The following is a 12,975-nucleotide window of genomic DNA, read 5'->3' on the forward strand; positions in this document are numbered from 1 at the left end:
CTCACAAAATGTCTAAGATAGGGCAATTATTATCCCCAGTTTACAGTTAAGGAAACCAGAATACAGGTAGGTTAAGAACTTGCACGACGCCATATAGACTGTAAGTATGAAAGTCAAGATTTGCACTCAGACAGAGTGGCTCCAGCACCTGTGTCTGTGACCATTACACTCTGTCCCTTCCTTGTTTTTTGACTCACCTCCGTGAGTTGTCGAGAGGCTTTACATGTTTTCTGAAAACATTTAGAACTATGCCTGGCCCCTAAAAAGGACTGCAGTACATTTTAGCTGTCATTATCATCACAGTCATTTACCAAAGGCAGAGAAGCCCCTTTGCCATGCTTTCGGCTGCCCCTGGGTTTAAATGATAGATGACCCATTCTGCCGTGCTGCCAAGCTAGCAGCATCGGTCTTTTTTGATCCTTCCCTCTGCCTCAGCACCAGTAGTATTTTTCGTTAGCTGTATCCCTGGGTCTGTGCTCTCCTTTTCCATCTCACTGTTACCTGCCTCTACCCAGTCTTTCATCATCTCTCAGTGGTTCCATGTTGTTTATTCCACTGAGTCCAAAATTCTCTGCTTGGGTTTCAAGGCTCTCTACAGCCTTGAGCTACCCTATGTATAAATTTAGAGATTTTAAAATTTAGTCATCTAAGCTGATTGTTTTATTTATTGAAATAGTATTCATTTAGCAAAATAACTAAGTTACTTTTCTCTTTTTGTTTTGTAGGTGCTGTTGCCGTGTTTGCAGTTGGTTATATAAAAGTATCCTGGTCCACTTGGGGAGAAATGACGCTGTCTCTGTTCTCACTCCTGATTGCTGCCGCTGTGTACATCATGGACACTGCGGGTAACATTTGGGTGTGCTACGCAGCCTACGTTGTCTTCAGGATCATCTACATGCTACTCATCACTATAGCAACGTACGTATTGTGGTTCAAAGAAGCCTCGCGAACATCGTGGCAGGCTGAGCTTTGGTTTCTTCACAGACCGAGAAGTTCAATTTTCTGGTTAAAAGGGGCAAAGAGGAGGAAACATTGTGTCGTATGCGTGTCATCAGTCTTTCTCCTGAGGAAGCATGTAGCAAGGTCCGCTTATCCCCTTGTTTACATGTTCCTACTCTTTTCAAGTGTTGGCATGAAACCTGCATCAGTTAGCAACAAACTGCTTATCACTTACTTGGGAAGGGAATTGACAGTAGAAAGAAGAGGCTTCTCTTCACATTTAAAGTAAAAAATTGTAACTATCCAGGAAATAATCTTGCTTATTTATTTCTATACTTTTTTCTAAAGTTTCCAGATTGCTGCAAACCTCAGCATGGAGCGCTATGCCCTAGTGTTTGGAGTAAATACCTTCATTGCCCTGGTGCTGCAGACTCTGCTCACTCTGATTGTGGTAGATGCCAGTGGTCTTGGCTTAGAAATTACCACTCAGGTAAGATGGTCTCTATTTCAGAAGATGTTATGACTTGATCAGTGTGACCAAGTGGAGCATGCTTAATGAAAACGTGTTCCAGCGATGTAAACCCATTGCCGTGGAGTTGGTTCTGTCTCATACCAACTCAAAAGACAGGGTAAAACTGCCCCGTAAGGTTTCCAACGAGCGGCTGATGGATTTGACCTGCCGACCTTTTGGTTGGTAGCTGAGTTCTTAACCACTGTGCCACTAGGGCTTCTCCAACAATGGAGACAGATAGAAAGTAAAAAAGTAGAAGTGTTCACTCTTTCCTTTAGTCATCCTCTCTTCCTGGTTCTTTTTTACTTAAAGGATGTTGGGACTATCCTTTTTTTGTTTTTTTATTAGGCCCTAGAACCATCTTGAGTGTACCTAACTAGCCCATTGGGACTATTTTAGGTGAGAGGTAATAATAGTTCCTTCCAAGCCAAGTTCCTCTGCTCAACCATTATTCCTCTCCTTGCTTAACTGTGTGCCGAGAATACTGTACCCCATGTTTGAGATACCCTGCTTCATGTCACAGCTCCCTAAATCTCCTCCCATCTTTGTTTAAAATACCCCTTACCCAAATACCAATATTTGCTTTTGACAAATAGTGTAATGATTCTTTACATACGACCTATTAAGAAAACACCTGCACAAACACTCAGGGACAATGTGGCAATGTGGATACTTAAATTCATCCAAGAATTGTATAGTTGTATATACTCACAGGATCGCTATGAGTCAGAACCAACTCGACGGCACCTAACAACAACAATATACGTTCATGGAGCCCTGGTGGCGTGGTAGTTAAGAGCCCAGCTGCTAACCAGAAGGTCGGCATTTCCAATCCACCAGCCACTCCTTGGAAACCCTTTGGGGCAGTTCTACTCTGTCCTATAGGGTCGCTTTGAGTTGGAATCGAGTCAACAGCAGCGGGTTTGGTTTGGGCTTGTATACCTTCATGCATTGTGAGTTTGTACGTAGGGCTTGCTCTTTACTTTGGTAAAATGGGCAATTGAATCAAGAAGCTTCTGCTCCAAGCCATCCCAGCGCAAGTGATTCCTTCCCCGTTGATCTCTCCTTACATACCACCTGATAGTCCACACTTACCTGTTAGTTTTCTTAGGTATCAGTACCAACATGCTGGCAGAAATTAACTTCGTTTTTATTGAGGAGATCTAAAAGAAATAAAAGAAATAATAATGTGTATTGCGGAACTCTGGTGCCACAGTGGTTAGGAGCTATGGCTGCTAACCAAAAGGTCGGCAGTTCAAATTCACTAGCCACTCCTTGGAATCCCTATGGGGCATTTCTGCTCTGTCCTGTAGATTACTATGAGTCAGAATCAACTTGATGGCAATGGGTTTGGTTTGGTTTTGGTACTGTGTATTGTGTGCCATCTGTGTGCCAGGTACTTTATATAGAATTTTGCAGGGTTCTTGTCAGGATTAGAAAGTAAGAAAATGAGAGGGATGTTAAATGATTTATTTTAGGTCACACAGTTTGTAATGGTGCAACAGAACTAGGATTTAAACCGATGTCCGTCCAACCCGAAAGCCTATACTTCTTCCAGGTCTTTACTATGCTTCCTCCTAAAAGGGGGCAAAAGTTGGAGCTTATTACTTTCTGTATGTTTCACAGTTATTACCAGAGGAAAAAAAACAAGAAGACCTCTCAAGGATTAGGTGCTCACCCTTGAGGTGGCGAGTGGGAGAGAAACTAAGCGCCCGCTGTGCTGTGTGTTTCACGAGGAAGTCTCCAGGTCTAGTCGAGGGGAACACACAGCTGACGTGTGAAACTGAATGTGACAGTCTGCTCTTGTTGAAAATGGTGGCTTTAAACACATGGAATAATAGGATTTTATGGGCTGTGCCCAAACTACCATGATTAATTGTTTTCCTATAGGAAAAGCCATCCAAGTTTACTTGAATCAAAAGACTTAGGGCCACACTCTTTTTATAAGCTCTAATCCAGCTTATATTTAGTAAAAAAAAAAAAAAAAAAAATTTAGTAAGTTGTGTTTAATAGAGGTGAAGATGTTGATAAACATTAGAATATTAGCTTAGGAAAGTTGTTTTTTTTTTTTTTTTTTTTTTAAGTAACCCTGTAGTGGCGTATGTTTGACCTTCTGCCGCCCTCTTCTGGGGATGAATGGAGTTTCCTGATCCTCAGGGCTTAGCCTGTTGTTCCCACCTGCCAGCTGGAGGGTAGAGACCCTGACTCTTACAGAGGTAACAGCGACAGTATGAACAGTGGTACCAACGTCAGCATTACGCTAATCAGCATTTACATGCATGATCCTACCTTTTTAATCATTTGAGGGTATTATGAGCAGTATTTTGTAAATGAAGAAGTCAAGGCTCAGAGAAGATTAAGTATCTTGATCAAGGTCACACAGCCAGTAGGGGACGAAGCCAGGGCTGACACTCAGGTGGCCAGGCTCCAGGGCCACTGTGGTGTGCCATCTCTTTGTATCTTCAGGGCTTGAGAAACTCTGAATATACCTTTAAAAATAGAGAATGTTCATGTGCATGTAAGAAAACAGTTCCTCTGCTAACGGATAATTCTGTAAATGACTGCTTTCCTCCTTTAGTTCCTGATCTACGCCGGCTATTTTGCTCTCATTGCTGTGGTTTTCCTGGTTAATGGCACAGTCAGTATTATGAAGAAATACAGAAAGCAGGAAGATCCAGAATCGAGCTCTCAAGTAACCACTTCATAATCTACTGCCGAAAGCCGCCTTCTTACAGCAAGAGCTCTGCCCAACGACTGTGCCTGGATGTATTTAACTTTTTAAGGTGTAGACATATATCTATGAATGTGCATTTCATGGCCTCAGAGCAGCCGCTTGACTAGTACCTTGTGTTCTTGGACTAATGTAATGCTATTCAGAGGAGCCAGAAGTGAAGTTTATTTCACGGATTATTTATGAGAGCTATTTTAAGGATAACTCTTCCGTGATTCAAAAGTGAACTTGATTTTGAAACTAAGTAATCAAGCAGCACATGGCTTGTATACTTGATTAACGGGTGAGTTTGATGTTTTAAGGGTCAAGTACTTCTCAACGCCCTTGGCCAGAAGCTTGACCTGGTAGGACCAGGGCTTTCCGGGCCCACAGGAGGCTCTAGTCGAGATGGAAGTGCGGTCTAACAGCACCTGCCTCTGTTCAGCTTAGTTTTGATTTCTGTATTTACCCACGGGCATTTGTGTTTCTACAGATGAAAATTGTTCCTATTTACTGACAGTATTTGCTCTGGTTTAGTGTTCTGTAAGGAGCGTATGTCATTTCTCATTTTAAGTTATTTTTAAAAATTCATTGTATGAGTGTTCTCGGTTAATGTCTTGACAGTTATGTACTCGTGTAGGTTTTCTTCAGAAGTACATTTTTGCATTGTTCATCTGCTTCCTAGAGAAGCTCATGGACTTAGAGGAGAAGGCAAGTTTTAAAGCCTAACAACCTAAACAAAGAGACTAATCAGAAAACTTAAGGTAGGCCTGCTGCCCTTCTTTAATTCTTCGTTATGAAAGACTGTCAATTCCGTGAGGAAAAGTTGGTATCTGGGCTAAGGATATAACTAGCCCATTTTTTATTTGCATTCCCTTTATCTCCAAAATAACATTAAAAAGTTTTTTTGTTTTTTTTCGTCATCACCATCTCTAGCTTTTCTATTGTTTTGTCCTTCTTATACAAGTTAAGGATGCAATTAGGACTTGGGGCATTCCAAGGCCTTTTTCATAAACTGAGCCCCTCTAATTATTTCAGCCGGACAGAGACTTACATTGACTCGATGCCTGGATTTTGTGTGTGAAATCTGTCTTTGTTTCTAAGAGTCAGTAATCCTGAATATTTGCTTAAAATTAGGATTGCTAGTGATTCCATTTCTAAGTTATCTGAAGAAACGGCCTGTATGCGTTTAATTTTGAAATCAGTCTACCAAGTGGCTGCAGTGTATGTGAGATATGAACACTTTTCAGTTTTTGAAAAAGCCAGTTTTCTTGCCTTAACCTGCAAGATCTTTAGGTAGGTGCTTTGAACGAGAGTGTTAACTTTTTCAGAATGACACAGCTGAACAGTGATGATGATAACAACGTGAAGATCGTGAAACTGACGTATTCAATTTGGCTTAAGCCGGAACCCGAACGGCAGATGAACGGGGAGAAGTAGGTCGTTTTCCATGTACCTTCCTTCCCCAGTAAAGGAAAGGAGAGGAGCTCTGGCTACAGAAGGAGGGGGAAGCGGTGACTTAAAGGTAGCAGCCACCAACTTTGCATTTTGTGGATCCCTTTTTGCTTTGTTTTGTTTTTTTGCTACATAGGGAATTGTTTATTCAGAAACAAATAGAAAAGTGGTGTTTGAAGGATTTTATTTAATCTTTTTTTTTTTAAATAAAGTGGACTGTGGTACAGTAAATTATTCACATTACCAAAGCAATATTTCCCTGTAATTTAATCGGAAGTTGTGGCATACAACCGAAGCCTTTACTTATTTAAGACAAGAATAAGTTCACATTTTGGTGTGTGGCCGTATTTATGGAATGCTAAATCTAGTCTTCAAGTGGTATTGTATGCAGTTTTGCAAAGAAGTGAAAATAATTTGTGGTAACTTTTTATTCAATTCTGTATAGATTATGAAAATTATTTTTATTAAATAAATATTTTACATTCTGTGTCCTTTCTTTTAGGAAATTATCTAAACATCTCACCAGCAGGAACATCTATTCTATCTTTTAACAGTTCCCCCTAAGACAAATTTCATGCCAAGTCTCCCCTCTCCTGGTCTTCTCGACCCGCCTCCAGTCAGCCTGGTTGTTCTTTCATTGCCTGCGGTCTTTACTTTTGATTCTTTTTCTTTGGTACTCTTGTTTTTCCAGTTTTCCCTGGCCTCACTTTGCACTGTTATTTTTCTTGGTCATTATCTTGGCACCTCTCTATCTCTTTTTAAAGCATTGTTCCCTTTAGAAACCTAAAAGATCCATACTCCCTTTGAAGTTAACTGAATTTTAAAAATAAAATAAGTCAAGGCAATGGCAGAAAGTACCATCTTGTTTTGAAACTTATAAAACCTTTCCTCCACCTCAAAGTATTCTGATACCCATCAGCTGAGAACCATTCTTCCTTATATCCCAGAAATTAAATCAATCTTTTCTCACAGTATCCAAATCAGTACCTTCCCTTTCATATTCCATTCCAAAACCTATTTCATTAAAGCATTTCATTAACTATCACCAAAGACTAGGAAAGTTTTCATGAAAATTAATTAATTAAAAATAGAGGATTTTCTGTGTCTACAGTTACATCCCCTGTAACTCATTGCCGTTCAGATTGTAAGCTATCTGAGCAGATTCCGTGTCTTATTTTTGTCTTCTATTGCAAACTACATCCTGGTGCCAGAAGAATATTGAATTGTAATGGCTTGTTCATATGATGGACTCAACATAGTCACCTCCTGTACTACATAGCTCCATGCCCGTGGCCTTAAAAGCCACGTCAACAAAAACGTTAATATGAAAGTGCCTGTTGATGACCTCTAGTCAAGGCATTGCTGTGCTTTAATCAGAGAAATGGGATGAGAACTCCTTGTTTGGCTTTTTATGGCCTCCTCTCCATAATTGATACCTTACATTTGTTTAACTTCTACTTTGGAAAAGGCCTTTGTGAACATTATCTCCTTTGATTCTGGAAAAGGATCTTTCAGTATTACGCATTCCTCTACTTCTTTCAGAAAGTAATACTGATGGAAGAGAGTTCTGAATGCCAGATTTGCCACTCAGCTAAAGCCGTGATACCTTTGGGAAGTCACTCTATTGAGCCTCAGTTTCCTTGTCTGTAAGCGGGGATGATACCGATGTCACAGGATGGTTGTGAAGAATCGAGAAAACATCCATGACAACACCTGTCACAGTACTGGACCCTGAAGAGAAGATTGAAAAATCAGCTCCTTTCCCCTTCCTCTCCATTTACTATTCATTTGTAGTTATCTGAAAAGCAGACTCTCAAAGGAAACTTTTCTTGGAATGTTTCCATGAAAATGAAATTGATCAGAGGCTTTTAAAAGCCCTCCTGCCTTTTTTATTCACGTTTTGGAAAGCACTTCACATTTTCAAAGATGAAGAAATCATGGCTCCTGCCCTTAAGGAACTTAAAATGTACGATAGGAAAAGATAAGTAGAAAGGATAACAACTACACAACTAATATAAGACAGTATGTCAGCTAACGTAACAATCCAAAGCCTTGGATTGCAAAGAGAGCAAATAAATACATTGGGAAAATCAGGAGTGGCTTCCTGAAGGAGATGGCATTTGAGTTGACCATGCAGAATGGGTAGGATTTTAACAGAGATTTGGAAAGAGGGAACTCTGAAGTGGAGAAACAGGCATGACGTGTTAAGGACAGACAGTGTGGAGGTGTATATGAGATAGGGTACAATTAACAAGAAAAATGTGGAGAGGAATAGGGTAAGATAAAGCTGGAAAGACAATTTGGGGGTTGTCTTAGGGTTCTCTAGAGAAACAGAACCAAAAAAGATTTATTTAAAAGAGTTGGCTCATGGACTATGAGGGCTGGCAAGTCTAAGATCTGTAGGTCAGACACCAGGCTGGAGATTCTGTCTTCTTGTGTCCCAAAATCCATAGGTCAGGCAACGAGAAGAGTGGAGAGCTTCTGGCAAGATGTCTGTTTACAGTCTGGAGGCAGAATATAGCCTAGGAAAACTCCATTTCACTCGTGAGGCCTTGAATTGATTGGATGAGGCAAACTCACATTATGGAGGGTAATTTGCTTTACTTAAACATAGAAAAAAAAAAGAAACTTTTTTTTTTTTTTTAACTACTTAATAATAGCCAAACAACTGGGCAGCATAGCCAGCCTAGCCAAGTTAACACGTAAAAAACTAACCATCATAGTCCATTCCTTGTCACCTGGGCACCCATAATGCATCTCCTTAAACTGGGTTTAAACCATGCTTAATCTCCAAATAAAGACAATAGCGAAGTCATACTTCCTGCTAACATCATAACGTTATCCTGCTTACAGCCAAAAATGCACTAACCCTTTCCCCAGAGAGGATGCAGGGTCCTTCACTGATGTTGGCCCTATAACATAAATACTACGATGTAAAGTTTATACATCTTATGTTTATGATAAGTAATGGAATAAGGAAGGTGGCACAGTGGTTAAGCACTCAGCTGCTAACTGAAGGGTCAGTGGTTTGAACTCGCAAGCTGCTCCTCGGTAGAAGGATGAGGCAGTCTGCTTCTGCAATGATTTGGAAATGATAGCCTTGGAAACCCTGTAGGACAATTTTACTCTGTTCCTGGGTCGCTGTGATATGGAATAGACTCGAAGGGAATGGGTTTTTTTGTTTGTTTTGTTGTAATAAGACAGGGAAGAAAACAAAAATAACTGAAATTATATACATACATATACCACACACACCAAACCAAACCCAGTGCCATCAAGTCGATTCCGACTCAGCGACCCTATAGGACAGAGTAGAACTGCCCCATAGAGTTTCCAAGGAGCACCTGGCGGATTCGAACTGCCGACCCTTTGGTTAGCAGCCGTAGCTCTTAACTACTATGCCACCAGGTTTTCTGTCACACACAGAATTCATAAAATAAGGAAGAAATATTCAACAGTTAGAATCGTCATTTCTTCAACCGGTCAGGTGGTCATAGCTGGTATGTACAACCAGGGCTTTCAGGTTTGAACCCCTGCTGAGAATTTGCATTTCTAACAGGTTCCCAAGAAGTTATACACAAGAATCCCCGGGGGATTTTGTTAAAATGTGGAGTCCAATTCAGTATACCTGGGGTGGAAATGCACATTTTCAGCTGGGAATTTGTTACAAATGTGAATTCTCACAGGAGTTCTAACCAGAACAAACTGGTTCGAAGCCCTGTGTATGACTGTCTTCTCCCGCTGCCAATTCCATATTCCCTCTGCCTTCAGCAAGCACCTCAGCTGGTCGTGTTCTTTGCCTGATGGGGTGAGTCAGATCTTCATTCCTGAAGGGTCTGGGCCGTTGGTTTGTAGCTTCCTATTGAATTTAATCAGAGATTAGTACTGAGAGATGCCTTAAGGAATCTCCTGTATTCCAGACATACTCTTCTTCAGCTCCATTATATAACAGTTCAGTTTCCCTTGGTCATCGGGATCAATGACATCAGCCAGTATGGGCCCATTGCTGCATTTCACTTGCTGTGATGTGAGTTCCTTAATCAGAAGCAATACTGTAGAGAATATCATGATGGTAGATAAGAAATAATAGACCTCACTTCACATGTCAGAGAACTAACATTCTGCCAGTTGTTGAGTATGTCTATTCCAATTATGCATTCTGGAATTGGGAAAATCACTACAGGATGGGTTTGGAGACCTTCTGGATTCACTATAAGACGGACCTGAGCTAAAACTCCATTGCTCACCTGACATCCATACACCCCAACTCTGACTGGTGGACCACAACGATGTTTTGGGCCTCTCGATTAGTGTCAGTTCAGAGCCAGTATCTTAGTAATCAGGAAAAGTCTAATGCCAGTCACCTTGGTAAAATGTATGAAGGTGTGGGGGTGTTTATAAGATAGGGAAGAATTAACAAGGAATGTGTTGGAGAGGAGTAGGGTGAGATAAAGTTGGAAAGACAGTTTGGGGGTCATCACATAAGGTTATTAATTAAGAGATGGGGGTGAGGGGTAATGATTAAGCTGATCTTTAAGAAGTATACCTGGCAGCGGTGAATAGGATGAATTGTATGGGACGATACTACCTAAAATTGCTAGTTGGAATGCCATTGTAATTGGTAGGTGACTTACGGCAGTCGAAATAGAAATGGAGAATATATACCAGTGAAGCTCATAATACTGTGTCAGTCTACCCCTGCTGATTTGATAGCATAAAAAAAAAAAGTAGCCGTCAAGTCAATTCCGACTCATAGCGACCCTATGGGACAGAGTTCAACTGCCCCATACAGTTTACAAGAAGTGGTGGGTGGATTCAAACTGCTGGCCTTTTGGTAGCAGCCAGGTTCTTAACCACTGCACCACCAGGGCTCCTAGATAGTCCCCTAGATTGTCTGCTGTGTACAAATACAATGTACAAAAGGCTCCTGTGTTAGGGTAGGTGGCATTGTGCTGGAAGAAGGGCTATGGCTCAGTTGAGGCTGGTTTGAGAGGCAGGAATTGCTGGAGAAGTTCAATTCCAACTTTGGAAAGTTCTCCATTGGGTCTGAGCAATAGTGATTTACAGATTTACATCTGAAGGTTGAGTTTGGGGATGGGTAATTAATGATAGTTAATGAAGGAAAAGGAAAACCTAGGATCAAAAAGCAAGATCGACGATCACAGACCGGGGGATAATTACAAAATGCAAAATTATATATCTAATAAAGGACTTGTCACCAGAGTATATAAAGAACTTTTACAACTCAATAAAAAAATAAACAACCCAGTTTAATAATTGGCAAAAGATTTAAATAGACATTTCATCAAAAAAGACGTACCAATGGCTAACAAGCACATGAAAATTGCTCAACATCATTGGTCATCAGGAAAATGCAGATTAATGTGAAATGAGGTACTAAATATACCACTAAAAAACCCTAGAATGGCTGTAACAAAAAAGGCAGACAATACCAAGTGTTAGCAAGGATGCAGAGAAACTGGGACCCTCATACACTGCTGGAGGGAATGTAACATGGTTCAGCCATGTTTGCGAACAGCTTAGCAGTTTATTGAAAAACTTACATATGGCAGGCGCCATTCTACTGATCCAGATCTAACCAAAAAAGAAAACATACAGCCACACAAACAATTGTGTGCAAATTTTCATAGCAGCATTATTCAAAATAGCCCAAAGGGGAAAAGAAACCCAATGCCCATCAACTGGTGAGTAGATAAAATGTAGTCTACCTGTACAGTGACTACTATTCTACCACAAAAAGGAACAAAATCCTGATAGAGAACCTCAAAAACATTGTGCTAAGTGGATGAAGATAGATGTAAAATACTATATATGTGTGATTCTATTCATATGAAATGCCCAGAAAAGACAAATTTAAAGATGAAGAAAGCGGATCAGTGTTTCCCTGGGGCTGAGTGGGCGGGGGGGGGGCGGGGGGGCAGGGATGCAGTACAGATGGGCTCAAGAGAATTTGGGGAGATGATGGAAATGTTTTTAAATGATTGTGGTGATGGCTATACAACTCCGTAAATTTTCTAAAAATCATCTAGTTCCACACTTACAGTGGGTAAATTTTACAGTATGTCAATCATATCAATCAAGTGGTTTTTTTTTTAAGCACAATTAGTTGCTCTTGTCAAAATCATCAGGATATAATAGTAAAGGAAACTGAGAGAGTAGCAACAGCTTCTGAATTTGACATACTAAATGTTACACTTTATATATTTATGTACGTACTTCTTGGGGGGTTGCCCCTCCTCCAGTGGAGTGCAAGGTTCGTGAGAGCAGATATTCTTGTCTTATTTCACTGTTTTATCCCCAGGGTCTAGAACAGTGCCGGGCACATGTAGGTGCTCAATGCATATTTGTTGAATGGATGAATGTATAAATTTAGAAAATGTTTGTTGCTTTGACAAAGCTTTTTTTTATGTAATTAATCTCAATGCCATTTATATATATATATATATATTGTACTTTAGATGAAGGTTTACAGAGCATGCTAGTTTCTTATTAAACAGTACACATACTGTTTTATGACATTGGTTAACAACCCCACAACATGTCAACACTCTCCCTTCTTGACCTTGGGTTCCCTGTTACCAGCTTTCCTATCCCCTTCTGCCTTCTAGTCCTTGCCACTGGGCTGGTGCACCCTATTAGTTTTGTTTTATGGGCCTTATGACAAAGCTTTTTTAATTACAAAAAAAAAAGAAATGAGCCACCCCCCACCCCCCGAAAAAGATTCTTGACCAAAGACCAATATCACATCATGTTTTGGAAGATTCAATTGAGAAGGAAGAAATATCTTTCCAGAAGCCGCCTTATATTATTTATTGGCTTTTTTTTAATTTTTATATTTTAGACTAAAAACTATGGAAGTGATCAGAGTTGATCGTGCAACCTGTGATTACCACAGGGTTAGAAACATTAGCTTGCATTCAATATGCTTTCTACTGGTACCAAAAACAACGAAACCTATTGCCATCCAGTCGATTCCGACTCATAGCTACCCTATAGGACCGAGTAGAACTGCCCCATAGGGTTTCCAAGGACCGCCTGGTGGATTTGAACTGCTGACCTTTTGGGTAGCATCTGTAGCTCTTAACCACTATGCCACCAGGGTTTCTCATGCTTTCCACAGAAAAGACAAAATAAAGATCTAAAATTTTGAGAGGTGAAACCTAATGGAATGGATAGACTCTTCAGAGAAATCATCCAGGTTCATTACATTTGAAAAAATGACAATGCAGAATTATGGAAGAATTGATAATGCATAAAAACTTTTCAACTACAATGCAGTCACTTTGTCTATGAAAAGTATTGTCAAGGAATTTCCAGTTTCAGCTTCAACATGTAAAGA

General features: G+C 40.3%; 1 protein-coding gene across 2 annotated transcripts in view; it reads left to right on the forward strand.

Annotated features, from left to right (window-relative positions):
• The window catches only part of SLC19A2 (solute carrier family 19 member 2), a 33,577-nt gene extending 22,127 nt beyond the window's left edge, over positions 1 to 11,450 (forward strand). The window contains exons 4-7 of one of the 2 annotated variants that reach the window (XR_002787015.2): positions 726 to 918; positions 1,288 to 1,429; positions 3,535 to 3,666; positions 4,029 to 4,137. Coding sequence is in view for 1 of the 2 variants with exons in the window: in XM_003414882.4 (XP_003414930.1) it covers positions 726 to 918; positions 1,288 to 1,429; positions 4,029 to 4,157 (464 nt within the window). In the remaining variant the exon portion in view is untranslated. Of the gene's footprint in view, positions 1 to 725; positions 919 to 1,287; positions 1,430 to 3,534; positions 3,667 to 4,028 lie in introns of both variants that reach the window. The other variant, XM_003414882.4, reaches the window with a different exon arrangement.
• Positions 11,451 to 12,975: the final 1,525 nt, after the last annotated feature.

Source organism: Loxodonta africana, chromosome 3 (genome assembly GCF_030014295.1).
Source record: "Loxodonta africana isolate mLoxAfr1 chromosome 3, mLoxAfr1.hap2, whole genome shotgun sequence".
NCBI classification, from domain to species: Eukaryota; Metazoa; Chordata; class Mammalia; order Proboscidea; family Elephantidae; genus Loxodonta; species Loxodonta africana.